Source organism: Melopsittacus undulatus, chromosome 1 (assembly GCF_012275295.1).
Source record: "Melopsittacus undulatus isolate bMelUnd1 chromosome 1, bMelUnd1.mat.Z, whole genome shotgun sequence".
In the NCBI taxonomy this organism is placed as follows: Eukaryota; Metazoa; Chordata; class Aves; order Psittaciformes; family Psittaculidae; genus Melopsittacus; species Melopsittacus undulatus.
Window position 1 is genome coordinate 67,444,979 of NC_047527.1, and position 25,803 is coordinate 67,470,781.

A 25,803-nucleotide genomic window follows, 5' to 3' on the forward strand; every position below is an offset into this window, starting at 1 on the left:
GGTAACAAACTGGAAATATTAGAAACAGTTGATTCAGAAATAACTAATGCTTTCAAACATGCTCCTCAGAAGAATAATTGTAAGTTTATGTGGTTATGTGGTCTGTGTGACTGCAACAGGCAAAAATAATCATTAAAAATAATTACAGATATTATGAATAAAAAAATCAATTTAATTGCAAAATTTCTTACAATTTGGACTAAATGTTAATTGTTCTTTTTCAGAGAATGTAGATGTTTCTCTGTTAGAGAAGCAAGTCTGTTTGCTGCTGTGTCCTTTGGACTAGCCAAAGGATAAAGGTCTGAAGTTTTTGTACATTCACTGGAGCCTTGTCTCTCCTTGAGAAGTGCAATATTTGCATCATTTACAGTATCTCAAGGACCTGTGCTCTGTTCAAGACGGTATCACTTGATCTGATTAGTGTCATTGCTGGCCTCTGTATGTTGGAGCTGTTACCTCTCTTTGTTCAGTTGTATCATTCCTAAGGAGAAACTAATTTCAACAGCAAAACTGTTGAAATCTTGTCATGGTGTATCTCTGAGAATTATTTGCATATTTATATTGCTCCTGAGATGATCTTACTCTGTCAAGAAACACTTACTGTTACTTCTGCTTTATTCATAGCTGGAATATGTGGTAGAGCTCTTTATTTTCTTGTGTTGTTTCAACTTGAAAAATAATGAGGGTCTTTTTTATTCCTGAAAAAACAGAACCCTTAAAGAGAGTCAACAGCTTAAGGTTTTTTTTTTGCAAAAGGACTCCTTTGAGTCATTTAATTTGTCAGTGTTCTCCCAGTGATTGCTTGAAATTTGGGGGATCATTGTAGAGGAATACTTCAGTCCTTTTTGAGGTAATAGCTGTGCTTTGATTGTCACTGGTAGCTCATCTTTGCAGTGGATTTTGGTGGTGTCTGAAGGAAGAAAATGTTACTTGGTTTTGAAGTTATGGTGGCAGAGGCTGTTAGTTTCAATTAGAATAAGGCAATGCAGTTGTCCAAAGATGAGTCCCTGCCCTCCAGCCACAGGTGTACCGGCTTCTTTCCTGGTGGGAGCACTGCTCTAGGAGTTGGATGGGTAGTAGAGAGTTAAAACTAACCCAGCAAAAAACAATTATTAGGTGAATTCATTGTAAATAACATCATGGCACATAAAAGAGATCGTGCTGTCAGGTTGCAAAGGAAGAGTGATCTGAGGCAGAAATGAATGCTCAAGAACTGGGGAATGGGAAGGCTCTTTTCTTGTGGCAGTTTTGAATTAACCTGATTTGAAGTAAATAGTGAAACTGTGCTGTGAAGTTTGGAACACATTGCATTTGCCCTTATACCTTGAACCCTCTACTTTTAAGATGTAAGGGTTTTATTCTAGATGATATTAGGGTCCTTTCCAACCCTAACTATGATGATTCCCTATTACATGATTCTGTGATTCTATGATTTTCAAAAGAAGTTGAATGGAGTTGCTTACAGCATCAATTTGAATTAGTTAGCTCTGTATACAGGAAGACTTTGCAACAAAGATACGGCACAATCCTTGCAATCTCTACTTTGAAAAGATAGGAGAATAACAAACACGATTTGTGTAAAGAAGGTGACAAAAAAGTGAAATTGTCTTTATCTAATAGTATTTTTGGCCTACAGTGTTCCTGTTACCAGACTTGTCTTTTAATTGGATTGTAAACTGCTGTGTGGCTTGTCAAGTGTTTTGTAGGGTATTTAGGGAAATGTTAATTCTTGCAAACATTTCCAAAGACAACTACCACTTTTGACTAGTTTTTACTCTAGTGCCCATTCCGCAGCCAGGGGTCAATATGCCTTCATTATAAATTTAGCATAGTAACCAGTAACTCTCTTCTGGACTTATCATATGCTTACTCTAATCTTTCTGGAAACTCCAATTCTCATCATTTAAGCCCATATGCTTTGCTTTTCTGCAGTGCTCTAGAGAACAGAGATGCAGAAAATCAGATTAACTCTGAGGTCAAAACATGAATGCTGAGAGTTGAAGAGCTCCTTTCACCTGGGCTTCTTGCAGCATTAGTTTGAAACTTTTGAATTTCACTGTGTTGCTGATGGTGAACAGACCTTGCCTGCAGGCTCTGTGAAGTGAACCTGAATTCAGGTGGACATTGATGAATGTAAACTTCAGTAGAAGCAGAGGGGAAGCTGTAGACTTTTTGTGGGAGATCAGTAAAACGGGGAAATCAGTAAAACAGGGGGGAAAAGATCCACTAAAACTCACAAAACCCATAAAATGAAGAGGTGGTGCTTTCCCTTTTGAAATCCACAACAAAATTCCCTAGCTCCTCAGTGAAGTAGAAAGAAATTTAACAACAAAAAATACTTAGGCCAGCTATGCAGAAACATTTGGCAATTTTACAGAAGATTCTTAATTTTTAATCTGAATAGTGTGAAGTATGACCCTTATCTTCTTTTGTTGTTTTATTATTTTATTTTACATGCTTTTTAAAGCTTAGTAAAATAGAATATGTATGTGTAAGTATGCCTTACACCAAAGTGCTCATAAATTACACATTTGCAGATGACGGTTCCTGCAGGTAAAGTGGTTCATCCAGATACAGTGCCAAAGTGAGACGTGAGCAGCAGTCAGATTTTCTGATTTCTGGAACATACAATTACTCTTGTATATAAAAGGAAGCTGCATATATGCCAATAATGTATTAGATAGAGTGAATTTACTGTCATAATTGCCCCAGGAAGGTCTCCATTTTACAAAGGGTAATAAATTCATTTAGCATTTACACTAGCGCACTACATCATCTTGAAGATGCAGAGTAGAGGAAGCATGCTGTTGATGAAAGTTCTGGTTAGTGTTTTCAGTCTAGAGACTTTAAGGGATGATTCTTAATTTTTTTTTCCTGCAGAAGTAACAAACATGAATCTTCAGAGACTTAAGGGAGTTCTCTTGGGCCACACTCACCACAAATTAGGATCCCCTATGCTTTTTTTTTTCTGGCTAGTTGGGACAGGCAGAGAAAGGTGAAGAGAGGAGGAAAATGAAATTAGGTGTAGCCTCCTCACTTCTGCTTGACCACTGGAACTTCACAGCTGCTCAGCGCTGTGTAATGCCTTCTCCTTCCAGCTTACTAGTTGTTTGTGCTAGATGCAAGGAGCTAGAGAGATGCTGTACTGTTCTGCGTCTTTCAGAGGTAGATGCTTTTTTTGCTGTCGAAATGCTTTATGTATCATCTTGCAGAATGACATCAAATCAGGCCGTCCCTCATGGTCCGTGATGAATTTTTTTGTTACTCAGTGCATCTGTAATGAGTAATGGTCTTAACAGTGTAAAATTTTCTTACAAGCTGCATGACTACAGCAGCAAAAGACATGGCAGAACTTGAATTTAAATTTGACTAAAATTCAGCTGAGGATAAAAAAAAATGATGCTTGCAGAAATGAAATGTGAAAACTGTAAATTAGACAATTTTGGATGTTTTCTTATGAATGAGAAACAGTTTTGCAGTTATACCCTAACATAGTTAAATTCATAACAATTTTCTCTGACTGTTGGTATCTTTTTTTGGGGTTGTTGTCTTTCTTTTGATTACCATAATGAGACTGTCTTCCCTTCTTTTATAGTCTTTGGGGGAAAATCTAAAATAATTGATTAAAAAAAGTCTTTCCTGTAGTTGTAGATACATATTTAATTTCAGGTGAAACTGATGCTTCATTTACCTGCCTCAGGCCTGTCTCGCCTCCTGTACGCTGATGTGTAGTTTTGGGGCATTCTCATAGAAGTTAAGACCCTGTTAATTTTACTACAGGAAACACCTTTATGGGAAATACAAGGAGATACTTAAGGACAGGTTTATATATTTTAAGGATATAACATATAAAGATATGTTTATATATTTTTGACAACTGAGATGCATTTGTGCCACAGTTCCTGGTTTTTTGATAGGAAAAAGTTTTACTCAAAAATGTAGATTTAATGCTTCTTTCTAACACATTGTTCTGGATATAGATGCTCAGGGTTTTTTCTCTTTTTGGTTTTATTTTGAAAGGACCTGACAAGTTGCATTAAAAACTTGAAAACTTGGTGTCACCAATGAAGAGTTTCAGAAATTGACATACCTTCTTTATAGTGCAAAGGGATTTCTATGGGAGAGGTCTAAGATTTAAGAGACCAACAAGGCAGTGGAAGTTGGCTTGACAGAAGCGTAAGGGTTTAGTGGGAACAAGTGTGTCTTTAGTGCAGTAGAAGTTATGTTTTCAGCTGTGTTATTTGTGGCATTAATGGCTTTGCAGTTTTCAAAAACAGCTTGTTTGTATCTTTATAGTTCCTAGAATCTTATTGCCAGTAAAATTTAACAGAGTTTCTTTGATTGTTTTAGAGGTGTATTTGATGCTTCCCTCAAAATGGCTGGGTTCTATGGACTCTACACTTGGCTGACTCACACTATATTTGGGATTAACATAGTCTTCATACCATCTGGTAAGAATTTAAACAATTTAATTATTTTTAGATAATATGATTACATACATATTGTACAAGATAAGTGTGATTAAATATTGCTGATAAGATTAGTCTTGAAGTTATTTTTAGGAATGGCCATGTGCAGAGTGAAGTCCCTGATTGCTGTCCTACCCCTGTGCCTTGCCTTTTTCTGTTTTCACAGCACGTCCCCTACCAGCTATTTTACTTCTCCTGTCTGTTCCTTTTGCAGGATGTAATTCTCCCTTCTGTTCAGTACAAGTCTTTCCAGGTTTTAACTTCATTCTGCATGCCGTGTTTTTTGTTTCTTCTGTAGTTGACAGGTGCTGATTTTTCAAGATGCCTAAATTCATGAAGACGTAGTATCATGAAAATGCATGATGGAGGCGTGCTGCTTATTCTCAGTACTGTTGCCTGACTGTATTACCAGCCTCTGGTTTTCTTTTGTTCTTTAATCTTAGGTTTAGAAATGGCTGAAGAGTTTTCACTGAAAAATCTCCTCTGTTCCTCTTTTACTTCTCTTCCACTAAAAATAATCTAATAATAGTAAATTTGAAATGCTGTAACTTCATGTACAAGGGAACAAGAAGGAAAGTCATAAAGCAGCAAGCCCCAGGATAATAAGAAATGGCTCTGTTAGAAAATGCAACTAATTAAAGGTATTGGTTGCTGTTACACCTACTTAGAAGGCAACTGTTCTTTTTCTTTCAGCTACATATGAAATCTCAGAAGTTTTTGCTTTCCTGATTACTGAGACCAAAAAAGATAAAAAATCTCTTTAATAATTCATGTTACATTCATTCCTGTTGCATTAAATTAGAATTACAGCAGTACTGCATCACTTTAGATTTCAACAGGTATTTGTATAATTTGTATGTTTAGAAGGGCATATTCCTGTGTGTACACATGTGCATGCAGAAGTACGTGTCATAGATTTTATATTTGTGTGGTTTTTTGCAGTCCTACCTGCATTATTATGGTTGAATGCAGGAGATGTGGTAAGTACAAGGAGACCTCTTCTTGTATGTTTTCTTGCACACAGTTGATAATTTGTAGCTTATAAAAGTTTGAAATGTGTATGACTGGTATAGCTGTCATTTTTTCTGAATTGGTGCCTCCTTTGGAAGTAACTCCTTATGACTGGCAGTTGGTGAAGCTTTTTGGTATGGGGAATAGGATAATTTTCTTTTTTTCCTTAAACAATAGCTATAAAATACCAAGAGCTTTATGCAACACTTCTTCAGTATCTTGTTTACAATAGTTGATAGAAGTTGGACTGCCAGTGTGGCAGAAGCATCGGAATTTAACTGTAAATCTATTTGTGAAATACGTTTCTCTGTTTCTTTTCTCACCCTTGCTTCTGTGTGCTCTATCTAGCATTAGCAGCAATCCTTGGTGCAGTGCCGTTTCTGGGGACATACTGGGCAGCCGTCCCTGCAGTCCTAGATTTGTGGCTTGTGCAAGGACAGGGATGCAAAGCCATTTTGCTCTTGGTTTTTCACCTCTTGCCAACCTACTTTGTAGATACAGCAATTTATTCAGATATATCAGGGTAAGTACATTGGAGGCTTTTTAAAGTTAGTATTGTAAAAATGACTAATGATTATTGACACTTTAATTTCTGAAGCATGCAGACAGTGTCTCCAAGCATAGGAATCACCTTATAGTAAGAAGTGTTTCTTCCTAAGTGCCTTTACTTTGCCAGGCCTCTTTTCTGTGGCCTTTGTCACTTGAAGTTGTGAACTTGTTCTCAGAGTCAGTAAAATCAACTGCTTTGGTTGGCAAAGTAATTCTAAGAATGTCTTCAAAATTTATCTAGTCATTGGCTAAAGGTGTGCAGTATTTCCTTTACCTCACCTATTGCCAGATGATGCTGCAGAGCAAACAAGAAACCCATGAGCTAGTTAGGGACCTGAGAAAAAACGCTTCAATTTTTCAGACTGGATTGTGAGAAATGTGAGGATTTGTTTGAAACCAGCATTTGTGTTGAGTCACCGCACCCCCAGCGTAAGAGGCTATTGATTATGGATTGATCTTTAAATGTGTTGAGGCAGATAAAATTGCAAAACTGGAGACAGGCTTCTGCAGAGACAGAAGCTAGTGCTGTTTTCCTGTTGTGGGATGTAGGCATGGATTGCTTGAAAAATCTTGCTAGGTGTTGGCTGCATCTATTGACATGAAGTGTGTCCTAGTCTCAGCTTTGAGATTGTACACAGAAAAACAAACTCCAAACTATGGGGAGCAAGACATGTTCACAGCCGTGTACAGAATAGATAGAAAGTGGTACTCCTCTAGTTACTGCTTCAGTCTTGATAATCAGAAACAATTCTGGTAAACTGAATGAAGGATTCTGTGGTCCAGATTTAGTTATATGCCAGTACTAGTACTTCATTTATGCTGATTTTTATTACTGTAGAGTTAATGTAGAATAAGGACATTAAGTGCTTCAGTTCTGTGTTGTTAGAAACTAGTATTTTTGTTCACGAGATGTGATTACATTGAACAGAGACCTAATGATAATATGTACAATATTAATACTAATTTTCATTGACTATGGCACTAGTTCTTTTGCATGAATTAAAGCTAACGGGTGAAGTATAATCAAATTAGGACCTTTTTTCCAACAGTAAATTGTAGATACATTTAAGGCTAGTAGCTATTTAACCAGACAATAATTCTTCTTATTATTAGAATACATTTTTTGACTGTAGGGGATGCAGGCTCTGTTTACTGTCCAGAAAATACATGTGACAGGAATAGATTTTCTGACAGTGGAGCAAAATTGTATTTTTCTCATTAAACAGAACAGTAAGCATCATGCTGTCTTGTGGATTAGATTAAATATATTTTAAATAGCTATAATTAGGTTATGCAGGGTTTTCCAAATGCATGAAACTTATGCTGTAGTCCTATTTCATTGAGTGATCTGTTGTTTAATTTAGCAAACTAGCCAGAAGAATGTTTAAACTGATGCAAAGGCTGGATAAAGTTTAGAAATTAATCATATGTCCACTGCTGGAGAAATCAGTCCCCTCAGAAAAACAATCTGACATTACCAGTAGGTTAAATTGGATCTAGGTAAGATATGATTGGGGTGTATATGATGTTACAGGTCTCATCCTGCACACAACTGCAATGAAGGCAAAGACTGCCAGTGTGGGAGTTGAATAGAAGTCAGGACCATAGTAGAAATCTGGCTGAGACTGCTGGAGCTCTATACTAGCTGGTATTTTCAGTCCATTACACTCAGCATTTAGAGCAAGTTTCTGAAAATTGGGTGCTAAGTTTCAACTGTAGCTTTTCTTATATAACTATTAGCATAATTATTTTAACTATAAAGATTAAGCATGGTGAGCAGGTTTTGTGTAACTGCTCTCGATAGGATTCATGTGGCGCACCCAAACTGATAATATGGGAAAGAGCAGTGCATGGCTTACTTGCTGCCATAAGAGTTCATACCAAAAGCTCCACTGGCCCCAGCTTTCCAGTAAATATGTTCATAAAAATTTGGGTTTGTTTTTCATCTGAAAACATTAAAGGCCTAATGCTAACAAACACTCAGTCTGAGAGGGTGTTTTATAACAAAATGAGAAGACATGACAACGTATTTAAAGAATGTATGCTAACTGTTCTTTGAAAGGTGCAATGCAAGTTGCTGTCATAATGTAAATTAATGTGTTTGCTCAGGGGTGTTCATAGTACATGTTTGTAGTTGTCTTAAAATTTAACAATTCTTGACCATGAAGCATGAACAGTCTTTGTAATCATCATCTTTCCATTTTCAAAGTGGAAATGTTTTTGCCATTAACTCCTTCAGATACAGCAGATGTCTATAAATTAGCTGCTCCATTGTGAATATTTACCAGCATTATGTGCTACAATACACTTTTTGATCTGTTGTGCAAATAAGACACAGAATACAGCTCAGAATATTTGTGCTGTCAGTCAAACAATAGATAAGTGAAACAGCAGTATCTATAGCTAACTGCGCAGTTTTCGAAGCTTAATAAAACTGTGATTAATTCACATTTCATAATTGAGAGTATTATTTGTTGTTCTTAATTTAATTCTGTTCTTTTTGCACCGTCATTCCAGAGGTGGCCATCCTTACCTGACAGGTCTCGCGGTAGCTGGTGGAGCATACTACCTGGGGCTGGAAGGAGCCATCATAGGACCAATTCTACTTTGTATACTTGTGGTTGCTTCCAATATATATAGTGCCATGTTGGTGAGTCCAACAAATTCAGTGCCCACTCCATCACAATCAGCATGGCCATTACAGATTTACCGGTAAGTTATAAATGTGTATAAATACATGTATGTGTTACGTTTTTACATGGATCAGCATATGTACACATAGGTAAAGAGAGCGTGTGCCTGAGTTTTATATGTGAGTGTGCATATACATGTACATGCCTGTTGAAGTATTTGGAGAGGATTCAACTATCCCATATTCTAGAAATAAAAATTACGGTAAAGTAAAATACTCACTGGAACTTGTAAACCTGAAATGTTTGCTTAATGTTGCTCAGCTTCTTATGGAAGACTCTTTCAGAAAGTTTAGGAGATAACGGAACATCTTTTTTTCTGTGTAAAACTGCTCTGAATGGCTATCTAGTAGTCAGTACTCATTGTTATTATTAAGAGGTCTGCCTATAAATACTGCATTTTTGTGTTACTGTACAGTACTGTAAAATCTAAATAAGAATACTTGAATTTAACAAATGAGATAATATTATGTTGCATTATTCTATTAAAAGTATGGTCTTGATTAATCTCTTTATTGAAATTACTAAATGTGGAATACGGAAGTATATCTTTAAACTACAGTTAACGAATGAGCTGAATAAACTCCTGGTTGAATAATTATAGTTGGAATTCATATTGTGAAGTTAGTAACGACAGTAGCCATTTTAATGTCTCTACTGTCTTGTTCAATTACATAGGTTGGCTCATACATACAGCTTAAAGAGGTTTCTGTGCTTGTCAGAAGTGATCCTTTGTTTTATTCACATGAATAATGTTGTCATCTTTCATATGGGTAACTTAAGAGGAAAAACACTAATTAGACCTGTCTGTAGTCTCTGACTTGTAGAGTTACATTCCAGGATTGTGTAGATAGAGCTTCCCAAAGTACACAGAAAAAATTGCATGTGTATTTGATTCCTGTTTAATTTGTAGGAAACTAGATCAGATCACTGAACAAACTTAAATTTTACTTTTTAATTTATCTTCCCTCCCTCCAGGTCATCTAGAGAGAGTCCTGAAGAGATTAAAATGGCTGCAGAGTGATGAAGGTGCTGTGCTGCATCTATTGAGCATGAGAGAATCACTGTCTTCTGTCTGGAGTTCCCAACAGTCATGGCCTTCTGTCCCTTTCCAGCTGTGCCTAGGGGCAGCTCACAGGGAAGCACAGCAGCATAGCTTGGGTTTTAACAGAAAGTACTTCTTAAACTTCTTGAGCTGGCCTTATGTTATTGTGCACTTTGCCTCCTCAGGAGAGAATGTCTAATTCCCATGGCTTTGCATACCAACACACAGTTCAGCTGCCTTGTTGAACGCCTTGAAGGCTTCTGTCTTCATAAAAAGAATAGTTAAGAGGCCAGGTATATCCACTGGAGCAGTAATCTTGTCTGCAAAAATTACTAACTTGGCTTTTATTTATTGGGATACTTGTGTTATTAAATTGTAGTATCTTTAAAGAAAGCTAATTTCAAAATAATTTATTTTCAGTTAATCTGGTGGCAAAAAAAGGTGTAAACCACTTATTGATAAATGAAAGTAGAATATAATTATTTGCTGCTCCTCTCTTTAGAGGCTTTGACCATTATCTGTAACTTCTAATAACACTATATGCACTGAAATTTAATGTTGTTAGAGGCTGATACTTCTTATGTTTTCCTGAAATTAGTAGACATGCAAATTGTTAAATGTGAGTTTTCCTCGTATTGCAATAGGAAGACTTATTTAAATAGTTTGAACCTTTTTCTTACTTGCAGTGAAATCTGTTAGTATTTTGCTGTTTACTCACCATCCCAGTGGAGTCATCTGGTCAACTAAACTTAATCAAAGACCTTAAATGTTTCAGGCAGGGGTAATGTACCTCATCTGTTCATCTGGAAGTCACATCTGCTTCCAATAGTAGGAAGAAGTTGAGTGAGGATTGTTGAATGTTGTTTTTTAAGTGCTGTGGCAGAGTTCAAACTTTTCAAGCAAATTTATTTCCAAAGAGGAAGGGGAAAGAACATGAATTTTGGTTTAGTTTAGTTTGAGTTGGGGTTTTTTTTCTGCTGTAGCCTCCTGGCCAAATAACTTTATAAGATATATATTATGACAAATCTCAAAAATAAATGGAGTTCTTAATTTCCTGAAATGGTGTGTTACCTAGGTCACAACATCAGACTCCTAGTGCTTTTCTTTCATATGTAATTTTGCTTAAATTGCAGTGTTGGTGACATTTAAGGCCTGTTGTATTGATTGTTGAAACACTTTGACACAATGAATCTTTATAAATGTATCCTTCCTATAAATAGGAAGTAGGGGGTTTGGTGGAAATTTTATACTTGAACAGCTTTTCCACAAGTATAGTGAGGGCCGCGGGTACAAAGTAGCAGACACACATGCTTAACCAAAGAACCACCTTCCAGTTTTAGTAATGTCTCTTCAATTTATGTCAGAGTTTGACTGATAAAGAGTTATACAAGATCCAGGCAAGTCTTATATTTATTGTTGATGGTAATGCAACCATTGGAGCAAAAATCTGTTCTTATCTAAGGATAAGGATATCTAACATCTTTGTACAAACAGCTCTTGTTAATGTGGGTGTTTGTTTTAATTGAGTTGCAGAAGTTCTGGTAGATTTGGAAGGCTCTTATTTTAATGATATTGCATGTATTTTTCATCGTTTCTGAAAATACATTGCCATAGAAAGGAGTTGGACAGTACTCTGATACTTCCTAAGCAAGGAAGGGCTGCTGTAGGTTTGCAATAAACGGGCTGCCTATTAAGACACAAATAGCCAACTCCTACAGTTCTCAAAATTAGCTGCTGCAGTTTCACTGATGAAATTGTATGCTTAAATGAAGGGGTTTGAGTATGGTGATTTTACACCTGCAGACTTGCAGGTATGTGTTTGGATGACAGGCTTAATTTAGTGGTTTGGCTCAAGTCATTGAAATATGGAAACATAGCATTTAATATTTTAAATTCTGAAAGACCTACATATCAATTCCAACTAACTGAATAGGAAGGATATATTGCTTAAACTAAGTAACTGTCCGGTGCTTATTTATTTCCTTGGTTTTGTGGCTTACATAGACTCTCCAATGAAACGCATTCTTATGATTGCTGCTAGCTAGGATGGAAGATGACAAAGAACCTGAGGGTGTCCCTAAGTATTTCTGCAACATTCTAACCAGATTGAATACTGTGATACCTGGGAAACTTCTTTGTTATATTACTTCTTTGTTGTTCACAGTTTTGCACTGAAATGTTGTATTCTCACTGTACCTTTTTGTAGACAGCATTTAAAGATTACTAGCAAGAAATATGCATCTTTAATGTATTTCCAGTTTTCCATTGCTCTGCTTTGCTCACTGGTCAAGATATTTGTATCGTCCACATTTGCTATCCTAGTTATTTCTGAGACAATCTTTCAGATTGCTATAGTACTCAATATAGTAATTTAAGAATGTCATCTTAAAGCATTCTTTTGTTTGTTTGTAAATTTTCTTCTTGCCCCTCCCACTTCACCTGACCTCCTTAAATCAAAGAAGGGTCTCTGCTGCGAAAACTTAAAATGGCATTTCAGACACAGCGTCAGTAATGGCATATCAGTAAAATCAGCTGAGAAGATATGTTCTTGTTATAAAATGTGCCTTTCCCAACATAAAGAGAAACCATTTTGTATAGAGAACTCATATCTGATGTAGTCTTGTTAGTTTTCCCTCCTTTGCCATGAGGCTTCATATTGACACTTCCAGTTTCAAATTCTTCCAAGAGTTGCCATGAAGAGCCATCCATAGTACAGTCTTTCTCAGTAAATGTAGCTTAAGGAGCTCATGCTATGTGCCATGCCTGGTGAAGGAAACGATTGTATGGTTCAGTGGTGGTACAGTAACTTTATACTGTCATAAAGAAGAAACAAAACCACCAATAATACCTTCTTAGAATATGAATATTCATTGGATTTTGCCATGCTTAAAAAAAACCAGCAAAACAGCAACAAAAAGACCAAACCCCACAAAATCCTACCTTATGAAAAAGCATACCTTGATTATTTAAGGGTTTAAATGTGTAATTACCAGTAGAAATGGAAGAACTTGTCCTTGCGTATTTAACAGTCTGTATTCTTTTCTGAAAAGACTTAGCCTCTTTAAGAGCAGTTTAGTTTAGATCAGTCTCAGATTAATGTGAAAATACTCAAACTGATTGTTTTGACTTGCGGTCATTGTAACATGCCAGCTCCTGGTTATATTGATTCATCTGCAAAAGCAACCAGCAGCTCTGTGGCATAAGCTTTTAGATGGCTTGTGGGTTTAAAAAATCAAAAAGGATGGGAAACTCCTCATACCCCCTTTTCTGTAGTGGCATTAAAGTACAATTTTCTTAGGAGAGACCATCTTATCATAATGCTTAAAGGCAAGAAGTTGGTGGCCTTCAGCTTTACTGTAAAGAATCATTCCAGGAGCAGGTATTTACTTGTATTTAGTGTATTTAGTATTCCAGTTGAACAAAACTAATTTGAACAAAACCAATTAGAATTCAGAAGGGAATGCTTGTAGTAAACCAAGACGATGTGGTCTTACAGTACTGTGAAATACAACTGTGATGGTTTTCATCATTCTCTTTTAGCAAATCTGGCTTTTTGCAAGTAGTGGAGTGCCAAAGGGCTAGTGGTAACTGCTTCTTGTGCTGAGTCAAACTTCACCCTTCCCCCCCTTCCTGTACCTTAGCTGAATGTTCCTGTGTTATAGCAGAGCTAGCAGAAGTGCATGTGTGCCAGTTTACAGGCCAGCATGTTAACTTGGGGTCACTGTAAATACTGGCTTAATTGAATACATGAAGCAGCAAACTATAATGGATGAGAATCTGGCACACATTGTTTTTGTCAGCCTAACTGCAGTATGGTAACTTTCAGCATAGATGCTCCATGACCAGCTGGGAGCAGTAATGGCTTATTTTGAAGACTGCTTTTTTAAAAAAATAAATTTTAACGTTATGCATACAATACACATTTTTCATAAATTGATACCCACATGTCTGATAACAGAGACAGCAGTCAGATACTTTCATGTGCAAATGGTATGTATTTGCAGCCCATCTAGGGTACATGTAGGCTTGATGGACTACTTGATAGCCACATGGACTATGTGGCTTCTCTTGAAGACTTTGGGGAAGAAGATGTGTGTAATTTGTCAGTTATTACTAGATTAGGAAATCCTTAATCTGTTTAATTAAAATAATAACATTGTATAGGAAAATTGGATGCTGTCTCCAGTATTGTATTTCGTGGGTATCAGTGTAACTTATGAAATAGGTGTATGGCCACAACGTTAAATGTTTGTTTTCAGAGAGCCTAAAAATACAAAAGTGGTTAAAATTGTCCCCAGTGAAAGCAGCAGCAGAATTGTTGTGCTGCTTATCCCTATATTGGTGACAGAATATTGCAGAGTGCTGCCTTCTTTTATGGACCTGATACATTAAGGGTGGGAAAATACCATTATTCTACTGACTTTGTAGCTTCGTATCAGTGGTAGAAGATGATCCCACAGCTGCCTTTATTCACACATTGTGTTCATGTTATCGTGGCTTAAGTTTGTCACTGCAGAGAGCACCACCTTTGTAGACACTACATCTGAAAACAGCCCCAACTTCCTTTAGAAGGTGCTGAAAGGTGTTAGAATTGGAGTTAGTATTCATTATGTCCAATAGTGGAGGTGGCATTCTTCTTCTAGAGATGCAGTTGTTTGCCTTGAAGTTTTCAATTTTACAAGAGGAAATTGATTTCCCAGTTGAATAACGTTTATTGAGTGACAGCTGACATCTTGTAAATCTGTGGGTGCATCATTTTTCTAAACTGTCTTGGCTTATATTTCAAAGGGTTTCCCCTTACCATTATTTCTTACACTTTTTATAAAGTGTACTTAGGCAATCCTCATTTCTGTTTATACAAAACTAGAATTGGCTGTTAACAAACAGAAGTGGTGAGCATATTCAGGGATTCTACATTGGGTTTGTAAGTGTATATATTGATATACAGTATTACATAAATACAAGCAATGTCTAGCCTATTCGGACAACTGAAATTTTGTCTTAGCTTTTTTTAAGATATCTGAGAACAAAATAGTGCCTGTATATAGTGAAAACAAGCAACATTTTTCTTAAACGGATACGTGATAAAGGTTGGGGGAAAGCCACACAAATATTGGTAGGGTGACTTGAACTGTTTAGTTGTAGTTAATATAAAGTTGGGAAAAACTGTTACATGTAGTAGTACATTGCTAAGTGATTACTCCTCCTGAAAGTATTTGCACACATCTACTAAAGAGCTGCCAAAATTTATGGGTCATGAAATAATGTCTTCATTATTCTTTTAAGCTCTTCCACACCTCGTCTAGTATTCTGTTTCAAATCTGTTTTAATACAAGTACATGAGAGAATTGCTTCATCCTCTGTTGGGATGGATTCCAGGACCTGAAAAGCATTCTTTGAATGTCCTTACTGAAATGGTATGTCCAATTCAGGAAGGAACTCCTAATTGGCAAGTAAATGCATCCTTGATAGACTCTGCATATGGATGGACTTGGATAAACATAATTCATGCTGCACTGAATTAGATGTTCTTCTTTGAATATAGCACTGATGATACCAAAGCTAGAGTTGGGTTAGAAGCAAGGTATGTCTGCTTGCAGCAGAAAGTATTTGTAAGCTCATAAAGACAGAGTGAGTGCTCTAAAATCCACATATATCAGAAGAATTTTCGTGATGGTGTGAAGCAAAAATGTTAATTTCTTTTCCTAGACTCACTTTTTGTCACTTGACTGTTACAATGATCCAATGAGGACCTAAAGTCAAAGTAATATTTGATGATATTGGGGTAGATTAAATGCAAAAAGCATTTAAAGCCAAAGCCAAAAAGTAGCCACAGAACAAAAGTTCACAAAGCTTAAAAACTGACATCCAGGCCATAAAGGTAGGGGTTGGGGGGAATCAAAATCCACATTTTGGGCCCCTTTCTGCCAGTCTCTGCTGAAAACTGAAGCATTTTGAAAAAGGATCAGTAAAAAGTATTTTTGTGTTGTTTATAACTTCCTGGCTGTGTAGATCAATGTTTGCAGTTTCAAGCATCTGTCATCACTGGTATGTACTGCAAACATACAATTTGTTCAGATTTGTTACCTTTAAAATGAATTTTCTATGCTTCAATGATTGTTGGAAACCAACTTTTTATACTAATAGTTAGGTGTTTACCTATACAGATGCATATATATATATATATATATATATATATATGTGTGTTAACTGATGTTTGATGTTTTGTTCATAATACTAAGGAAGGGTTTTTTTTCCCTTTGGTAAATCTCACCAAATCCAAAGAAAGCTTTGACACCATGACCTAAGGCTGGCTAAACCCTACTCAAACTCAGCAGTAGATCTTTTGCATTATGAAGCGCGGGTTGTTCTAAAGCATGCATTCCAACCCAGGACCTGTGGGAATCTGGAGCAATAACTTCCACTGTTTGTTGACACAAATTTTGTTTTCAATTGTACGTGTGATATATCTTCAGAGTGGAGCTATGTTCAAAATTGGTGTTATCATAATTGGTTTTGGTATGGTACCTGGTTTTGCATGTATGATATTGAAAAATATAACCCCTGTGTCCATCTGTGGCAGGACAAAAAGTGTGAGTTGAAATTGAGAAGTGCTTGTGTGGACTGCACAGGTATTGAAACTAAATAATTTTGGTTGTATGCACAGTCCTCTTCCTAATAAAAACTTTTTTTTTGTAACAGGTTTGAGAAGCTTTTAACTTAATATTGTATTCTCACGGCAGTCCTTTGTAAGCACAGAATGGTTAATATATTTTGAAATAAAATGCTGTTAATGTAAAGAAAACTGGCTTTAATTTGAATGATGGGATCTTCGGAATGAACCACAAAGGCTGCAGCTAATCTGGTGAAATAACAGGTTTGCTGCAGACAAAATACAAACATGGCAGTGGATCTGCAGACCATGTGTGTAACTTACTTCACTGAGAGAAGCTATTTTCCACTGGGTAAGGAAGGGCACGGGCCTCAACAGTAATTGTGGTTCAGCTGACATCTGCCTACTGCCTGCAGTACCACAGCCATGCATCCATACCCTGCAAAAGCTTACATGAGGCAGCTGTAGGTAATTCAAGTTACTTCCATTACGGCTTACTCTCTGAAATGGAAATGCTTGTTTAGTGTGAGCATAATTTAGGTAATTCCATTGACTATAAAGCAAAAGTGATCAGATCCTCCCTGCATGAGTGCTCACACCTTTTGAGAGAGAAATGGCTGATGTTCAACTTTTCCTCCCTCTCACTGTTCTGTGACCAGGCTCATCGCCTTGAAGTGATTCATACAGCACAGTCAATTTTAGCTAACGTCCCTTTCATTCTCCAAAGGGATCAAACCTTGCTTAGTGCATCCATGCTGGGGGAGGTTCAGCAATTAATTCCAATAACATATTTTTTTTTTTAATTTTTAAATTTGGGCAGTCTTGGTCTTCCAAGATGCTCAGAATTCCTCTAAAGTTGGAACCAAAGTAAATGCATTTGTAATGAGACAGTTCAAAGCACACATGCTGCTGTGAGGACTCCTTTGCTCTCATTTGGGTGGTTTAGAGGTTTTAATGTGCAGGTACAGTGTTTTTATTAATAGGAAATGAGTAGTTGTTCAACACCCACAGCAGATAAAGCTTTATAAGGATGTAGCACCAGTGAAGCCTATTTGCTCAGTCTCAGCTATTCCTTCAGAGCAGTTCAGGAGGTTGCATGTACAATGTAGATCATTAATATTTAGGGGGTGGAAGGGTAGAGAGTACAAAAGAGTTACTGGGAGATACATAGGCAAAAAATGTACTGAAAGAATTACACTACCTATGTATTTTGAGCATGACGAGATCTAATTTAAAAGATAATTGTTTCATTGTAAGATATCATCACTTCCAGACTACAAATTTATTCTTTGGGGAATTCATTTGACTTGTTAATCTAAGCAAAGGTGTTTCTGGTACAGATATTTATTCTGTAGTAGAATTTTTGAAGATTAATTTCTTTATCTTCCTGATGGCCTTCTTTTAAAAAGAAAGAAACTTTACAACTCTCCTTTAGCCTCAGAGCAGAGTCAGCTTTGACTACTCGGGGCTGCCGTGTTTGTTAAACTCCTTTGTCACTTTTGAGGAGTCACTTTGTCACTGAATATATGTAAGACTCTGAAGGCCTTACACCTCCATTCCCTCCTCAGTTCTGCTTGTTGTGATTTGCTTAGCGTGTTAAAAAATCCTGCTGGGGAAAGGGTGGTGAAAGCCCCTCCATCAGATGGTTTCAGCTGTTAGCATTTAAAATGTGAAGAGCAATCTGTGGCAAGTAGCTGGTTTCTACTTGCAAGATAAATCTGTCAGGTTTTTGGAAGTGGTAGAAACTAAAACTGGCAGAGTAGTCTTCACCTATTCTGAAATAACTATTGTTGTATGTGTTTTAAATTGGAACAAAGTTTTATTTTAGTTTGGTTTGTAATCTTTTTAAAACTCTCCAGATGAGCAGTAGCGCCTGACTTCCCTCTCCCTGTTGAGTGAGGCCAAAGCCAACAACTGCTGTAGTAAATGCCATATAGTCTGCCTATATCAAAATGCACTCTCTTGTATGCTTATGGATGTTTATGTGTATGTACAGTCAAAAGTATATAGTTCAGGTGCATTTATTTTGAGTAGATTGATGATGGTAAGAGACAGTTCTATGAAGCTCCAGGCCTGGACAGTTAGCTGTGGAAATGTCTGCTTTGTAAGGCTGGAGTGTCTTCCTAGATAGTGACTACATACAGCCAATACCTTCTGTCTGAAAAAAACAGACATTTTCCCTGAAACTGGTACATTTCCCAAAGATTCCTTTCAATTGTCTTTATTCTTACTGCTTCAGAAGACTGCAGTGATACAATTCAGTTTTCCTTTGTAATTAAAGAGCTCTGAAAAGTAATATTTGGTAAGATCATTTAATTTTTTTGATCTCATGATCAGTAAGGTCCCTTGTCCACAAGGCAATTGCAGTCTTTTGGCTTTGCCACTCACAAAAATAGCAATTGGCTTTTTGAGGAAAAAAAATACCCTAGACATTCAAGTGTATCTAGTTGACAGAAATCCGAACACACAGTGAATGATATCAAAGAAAATAGTATGACGAATGAAAGCAGTTCAGAAGAATGCTGAGATGGTATCTCATGCTGCAGTATAGAATTTCATGCTGTGACTGAAATACATAATGTAATCCTAACATATCAAATGTAAAATGAATTGAGCTTCCAAATGAAACATTAAGTTTATTCTTACCTTTGACTATAGGGTATTGAAATCCTTTGGCATGGCTCTGTATGAAATAATTAATAGCTTTCTTCTACCATCCTATATCAGAACTGCTCCAAGCGAATCACTTTTCACAAGGAAGTTCACATTTCCCATCATAGCATGTAGTTCCCTTTTTTTTTTCCTTTATATGAGGTAATCTTTGAAATTACTGTATTAATGCTGCCATTTGTGCTGTGATAGATCCTAACAGCTTCTTTGAGGAACTCATTCCACTCTCCTGATGATCTGAGCATGCTCACTGGGAAGCATTTTGGTCAGGTTGGTGGGTGCAAGATTACTTAAGTAAGACACAAGAAATGCATCTAACAGATGCCCAGTGGTAGGAAACAGTGAATTCATGGCTCTGCTCAACACAAGAGGGGTGTATTTCTGAACGTTACACCCAGCCACAAGGGTTACTGATTTACTGGCTGCACAGCCTCATTAGGGCTGAAACTGTCTGTCTTAAACAGGCAGCTGCCTTAAGCAGGCAAAGCCCCAGCTGTGTGGGGTAGGGTTTGTGGGGTTTTCTTTCTTGTAGACCTCGAACGGTGCATACACTTGCATCCTGGCATAAGGAATCCAATTTGTATGACTTAGGTAACTAAAACAGGCTGTTTGCTTTCATTTTGTCTTTCTTACCAGATGCTAATTTTTTTTTAATAATTAAAACTAAAACCAAAATTATCTTGGGCAAACACCTGCTTTTGTTTACTTCAGAAGATGAACAGCAGAGAAAAGACCCTTGTGATAAAACTTAACCTTTGATGCTTTCATAATCTATTTGTCAGTATCTTTCACATGAAGTTGTCTGACAGGGTTTAGGGAAACTCACACATAATCTTGGCTGGCTGGAATTAAAGCCTTTTTTCTTTTTTTGTTAATGGGAGAAAAATGTTTAATGTAAAATCTCTGCATGACCTTCCGGAGCACATCCTTTTTAAAGTACTGCTGTTGCTGACCGCAAACTGATTACTCTAAGAACTGGAAAGAGGTTTGGTTGCAAGTTTTGTGTCTTAATCTGTGTTTCTAGTTTTCAAGAAGAAGAAGATTCATTGTAATGGCTGTGAATGTAGTTTGGCTTCTTTAGAAAAGACATACATGGGTAATTTGAACTTGCTTGAACTTTAGCAGTTTCTTAGGGCATTCACCCTTATGCTGGTGAATTAAACTTGCTGCCCCCAGTCTTGGATTACAGACTGAAAGACTAAGAGCATTTGATATGAAGATTTAGAATTGAATCTTCAATTTGATGTAGAAATGAATGAGTACCGAATGGCACAATCACCTGATTAACAAGAAGCACCGTAGCAAAGAACTATTTCCATATAGTTCTCTACTGCCACAGGTAACTGGCTTGTTGTAGTTAAAATCATAAATCTTTTCTAAGATACCATAGTCAATGAGTTGTAATGATGTTTATGTGTATAATTACTATTTAAGGGAGACTTCATCCAGGTAGGTTTATCAAACTAGGACTATTTTCAAGAACTGACCTACCCTTAGTAGCTTTAGAGTTCAAACTACTGGTGGCAAAGCCAGAAGATGGCAGCCCTGGCAGTCAGAATAATCCCAGGGATGTTGGTATAGGACTGATGACAGGAAGGCTTCATAGGCTAAATGTCAAGATAACATGTGTCCAAGGCATAACATTTCCCAAATAGTGTCCACATACAGGTTATGAGTCAGTGGATTTCCAAAAATAGGACAAAAGATTTAAGTCATGCTGACTGATAGTTGAAGGGTAACTTTATGTTAGCTGTTTGGGAGTTTGCTGCAGTACTTTGAGACAAGAGGTGTATTGGTCTTGCAGTGAGAACAGTATGTTGTTCCAAGAGAACTGTATTACTGTTACCAGATTTTGCTTAAATGTGGTACATTTCAAGAAAACAGCTTGTACAATTCAGAAGGGGAATCTAGATCTGATTTTTATCAAAGGAAATAGTTGCTTAGATCCCCGTCAAAGGTGTCTATAAAAAGTCATCTTTCCCTGAGGTGTTCTGGAACTTTTTCTTAGTCAAGACATTCAGTTCTACTCATTTCAATTCAACCAGGTAAAAATCGCAGTTTCTTGCTCAAATGTCTGAGTAAAAGCCTATAAGTGGAATCCATCCCCATTAGGAGGCAGCAATGTCAGACTTTAGATAGATATATATTTTTTCCATTCAGCTTAATAATCTACAGAAATTTCCAAAGAAATTCTGTTCGGTGAAGAGCAAGGCTGCTGGCTTTCATCAGATGCTGGTTTTGCTGTAGCCTTTTAAGACCTGAGACAGTGGCAGGGGAATTCAGATGCTTACACACTAGGAATGTCAAGTATTTTCTTGTATTGCTTCTCGGTGATCTGTAACTGATGTGTAAGAAGTTATTTCTTTGCTTTATGAGATACAGTTAGCAGATAGTTGTAGCTAGACTGTCATTGCTGTACTATTGCAATCGTTTTAGTGGTGGTTATTCTACTCCCATTTTTTGATACATCCTGACAAATTATAAGATGCCTCTATGCTGTAAAGCCAATTTCTTTGTGGAGATTGAAACTAAAAATTCTTTTTTTTTGTCTCAAGGATGAAATACGCTTGGTTTTTCCCTTTTTGACTATTGCCAATTACTGCAAATGGATGGAAGTCCTGTAAGTTCTCCTAGCCAAATTTATCTGAGAAAGCGTGAACCGTATAGGTTCCTAATAAAACTGTGGAGATGGCAATTAATCTGACCTCTGCCTGCCGTCACCACTGGTTTACAAGCATTAGAAAGCTTGCCTTCAAATCACTCCTGCTCTCTTTTGAGAGCAAATGAATGTCCTGTGGTGACAGTCTTTCAATATATCTAATTTTCTGGTCAGAGTGAGCTACCTTGCACTGATAGTTATTTAAGCAGCTAAACTGAGACTTCTCAGTGCACTTTCAAATGTTACTCTCTTTATCTCTCAGGAATAAACACTTGAAGAAAATGGTTTGAAGGTTAAGTTCTCCCAGCTGGGAAAAAATCCTTCATATCTATAGCCACAGAGCAAAGACACACACTTCTTCCTAGATACAGAAGCTTATTTCTACAGTTATGTCCTATCCTTAGAATTAGAAGAGTTCTGAATGTTCTTAAGAATTAAATAAAACATGAAAAATCATTCCCAGCTGAACAGAAACATTCCCTTGATAAAGGAGATTCCTGGGTTCTGGGCAGTCATGCACACGGTGGGTCTCAGCAAGGGAAATACTTCCATTTATAGGAACCGTGAAGAATTTTGTTGATCTGGTAGACTCCTGTGAGAGCTGACAAATACCGTGTCAAAATAACATCAAGATTGAGAAATTGGTAACGCACACAAGAGAAAACTTAGATTATAAACTAGCCAAGTGCCTGCAGAAAGCATAAATGAGAATACTTGTTCTAGACAGCATTGCAGTATGTTCCTGTGAAAAACTGTTCTTGGTCTGTCACGGTATCGTTGATGTATATCAAGATAGGAAGAAAAATTGTAATTATTTGAAGGTTAAATGTAATAAATCTCAGCATTTGCAATGACAAGTAGGAAATCCTCAGAAATCTTGGTTACTTGTCAAACTGGTCTCATTATAACAATGTATATGTTAATACAGCCAAATGCAAGGTGATGCATTCAAAATTATACATCTGCTATGAGGATTATAATGTTCCTTAAAGCATTTATGGTTTAGCTTAGATACCTGACAGGATGAAAACTGCTGCTGTTGGATGAGGGTTTAAAACACATATGATCGTGGGACGTGTAAAAAGATAACACCAGGTGTATGTCTGTGACATTAATACAAGAACTAATAAAATAATCAGGCTAGTCCTGAGGCTCAGGAAAAGGATTTTGGATAGTAGAAAAAGGTCTGAAAAGAGAAAAAAGGGTGGTTCAGGCCTGACGAATCTTCCATCTAATGAGAGATTAAAGAAACTCCATCTTTGGATTTTAGCCAAGAAAGGGGTTATTGATGGTGGATTGATCAAACTAATGAAAGCAAATTTAAAAATCAAAGGCATCTCCTTTCAAGTAGGAAAAACTGTCAGAATCGGATGGCTGGAAGCCGATTCTAAACAAATTTGCTCTATAGCTAAGGCACATGTTTTAACACTAATTAACCAATGGAAGAATCTCACTGATGAAGGTATTAATCGTCCTTGAGGATTTAAAATAAGTCATTGCACTGTCTAGGGCAGCTGAGTTTCTGAATGAGAAAAATCCAATGGCCTCTCTTGTGTAGGACAGAAAATACAGAGTAGGACAATCCCTTTGTCACAAAATTCTGTGAATACTTGAAATAGGGAATGTTTCATTCTGTTAAACCCCTTCGTGTAGTTAAAGCATCTGTAGTTGTCTGCAAAGATAAGCAAATTCTGCTGTCTTGGCAGCTGTGAGACCAGCACCTGACACTTCGTGTTCCTTGCATTCTACTGATGTTTGTCCTTTAATGTATCTTTTTATTATAACACAAAAATGGTGGTTGCAAAAAGGCATTTTACTGGGGATTTAAGAGTGGAAATGGGTTCACGAGCCGCTGAAGCCAGATGAATTTTTTCCACCCTGTGTGCTTTTACTTTGATGTTAGTTTGTTGACTGACGTTTTCCAAATAAGTATCTGTGAAGCTGAGTGAAAAAACATCCTGCTTTTTTGCCTTGCTTTTAACAAAACGATGCCTGTCCTTGATCTCTCTTAACAGTAACGTTTGGTGCTGGAAAACGCTGACAGGTTTTCTTGCTTAGTGCTTCTTCATTTTGTTCCAGAGGCAGTACATTTTCTGGAATGGCATGTAGTGTCCACTTATCCTCTGAGTATTAATTGCTCTTTAGTGGAGGAGCAAGTTAATCCATAATGCCCTAGGGTGCTCAAGAATGACCTTGCAGCTTTGCTGAGTTGATGAAAGTACAGGAAAGTCCCACTGGCACTGACTGCTTTTAATTTCTTGGCTTTGGTGTTTCTATCCCTATGAAATCCAGTTCAGAAGAGGAACCAGGTAAACTGTTGCTGGCTGCAGCCTCTTTACCACAGTTAAGTGATACCAAGGCGTTTGTGCTATGTTTGTAAGGAGATTGACTCTTTTCATCTTCATGAGTCATTATTAATATTTAAAAACATTTTCCCATCATAATCCCAATATTATATATATATTATATATATATAAAAATGAATATTTTTGCTGATGGATAGAGTTGTTAATGAAAAATGATAACTGTTCCTACTGTCAGGCAGTTGTTTTACTTCTTTCCGAAGGAGGTTGTTTGGGTAACTTGTTAACAGATCTCAGCCTACTGAGAAATGGGAGACTGTTGCTAATTGCTTATTTATTACTCACAGATAAAGCGGCCTGGTGGGAAATTCTGGGTGGGGTAAACAGTGCTGATCTAACTGTGTGTTCATTACAGTGGGAGTTTAACTGGATACTTCAGTGGCAGCTGAGTCAAGCCAAGTGATTCTGAAACCCCTCACCCTGCATGGTTTGCACTGAAGAACGAGAAAGCCAGTAAAAGGAATCAAGAATTCTGTTTCCCCATGTGCTCTACCTGTAAATAGGGTCCATCATGTGTCTGCTACATTTGTGTGTACCTGCTACCACCACAGCTGCCCTATCTGAAACATCCTTTGGGACGTTACGTCTCAAACAGCAGGTAACGTGGCTTTGCGGGAAGGTGAAGAAGTTGAGTGATGTTGGTGTTACTGGAGGTGTAGGAGCCCACCAGCTGTAACAGGATGAAACCCCTGTCTCATGCTCAATCACCTCCATGCCCCTGAGCAATGTTTGCTGTTCCCCTGAGGTGTGTGTGGCTGAAGGTGTTTCCCCCTCTGCCCTGGGGGCCTGCCTTGCCCTCCTGGCCGCTTGCACTGCCTCAACTAATGGCTAGTTAGCTTTCCAATTAGTTTTCAGTTGGATTATTTGGACTAAAGCCTTTTCAGGTTTGGTGAGGGCACTGGGGCCTGACGTGTTATCATTGTGTGGGGTGTGTAGGTGAGGGAAGAGGGGTCCCAGTGGGTGATGAAGGCTACCAGGCTGCCTCCTGTTCCCTGTCTGCTTGCCTCCATGCGGTGTTCTGCTCTGTGGAGCAGGAGCTGCCTGCAGGAAGCAGATATCCCCCTCCTGGGTTTGGTCTGGATTCGTCTCTTGGCTCAGTGGGTGGCCTTGTAACTTTTGTGGGCTTGTTAAAAGTCTACATTGGTTGTAAACTACTGAATATCCTTTGCTGCCCACTGCAGATTGCATTTGCAGCTGCCTTTTCCCCACTGAAAGGCTAAAATGTAATGGTGGCTCTGCTGACAGTGCTGGCAGTCCTGTTGCTGCATCAGGGTTTCTTCAGCTGCTGGAAGTTTTGGGCACTCGTTCTGACCAGTGATGGTGTTAATTATATTTTCAGTTTCATTCCTCTTTCCAGGCAGCCCTTCGTGTTTGAGTGCCAACAAGTATAAAACACTGACTAGCGAGGGAAGCTGTGGTCTGTGTGTTGGAAGCTGTTGTTTGTGTGTTGATACACACAGCTCACACAGAGATACAGAATGGAGGCACAGGCTAAAGGTCAGCTCTGGAAAGGGAACTGGGATTTATATGCCAAATATCATAATTGCGATGCTGAACTGTTCATTTTAATCCTCCGGGTAGCTGAAGTTTGTAGGATTACTGGTTTTATTACAGTGTTCTTGGGTGAGCCTAGAAACCCCTCATCTCAGAAACAGAGGTGTATTTGGGTTCTCCTGAACCTGCAGCTAGGTGGTGTTCCTCTGCATCTGTTAAGTGCATGTATGCTCAGTAAAC

The 25,803-nt window shown here is 37.6% G+C and overlaps 1 protein-coding gene across 3 annotated transcripts in view; it reads left to right on the forward strand.

Moving 5' to 3' along the window:
- TMEM245 (transmembrane protein 245) overlaps window positions 1-16,569 on the forward strand; it is a 78,481-nt gene extending 61,912 nt beyond the window's left edge. For all 3 annotated transcript variants that reach the window (XM_031052826.2, XM_034060960.1, XM_031052827.2), the window contains 4 exons: window positions 4,351-4,451; window positions 5,829-6,003; window positions 8,547-8,741; window positions 9,698-16,569. In XM_031052826.2, the coding sequence (XP_030908686.2) occupies window positions 4,351-4,451; window positions 5,829-6,003; window positions 8,547-8,741; window positions 9,698-9,743 (517 nt within the window). In that variant the 3' untranslated portion in view covers window positions 9,744-16,569. The remainder of the gene's footprint in view (window positions 1-4,350; window positions 4,452-5,828; window positions 6,004-8,546; window positions 8,742-9,697) is intronic.
- The last annotated feature ends 9,234 nt before the right edge of the window (window positions 16,570-25,803 follow it).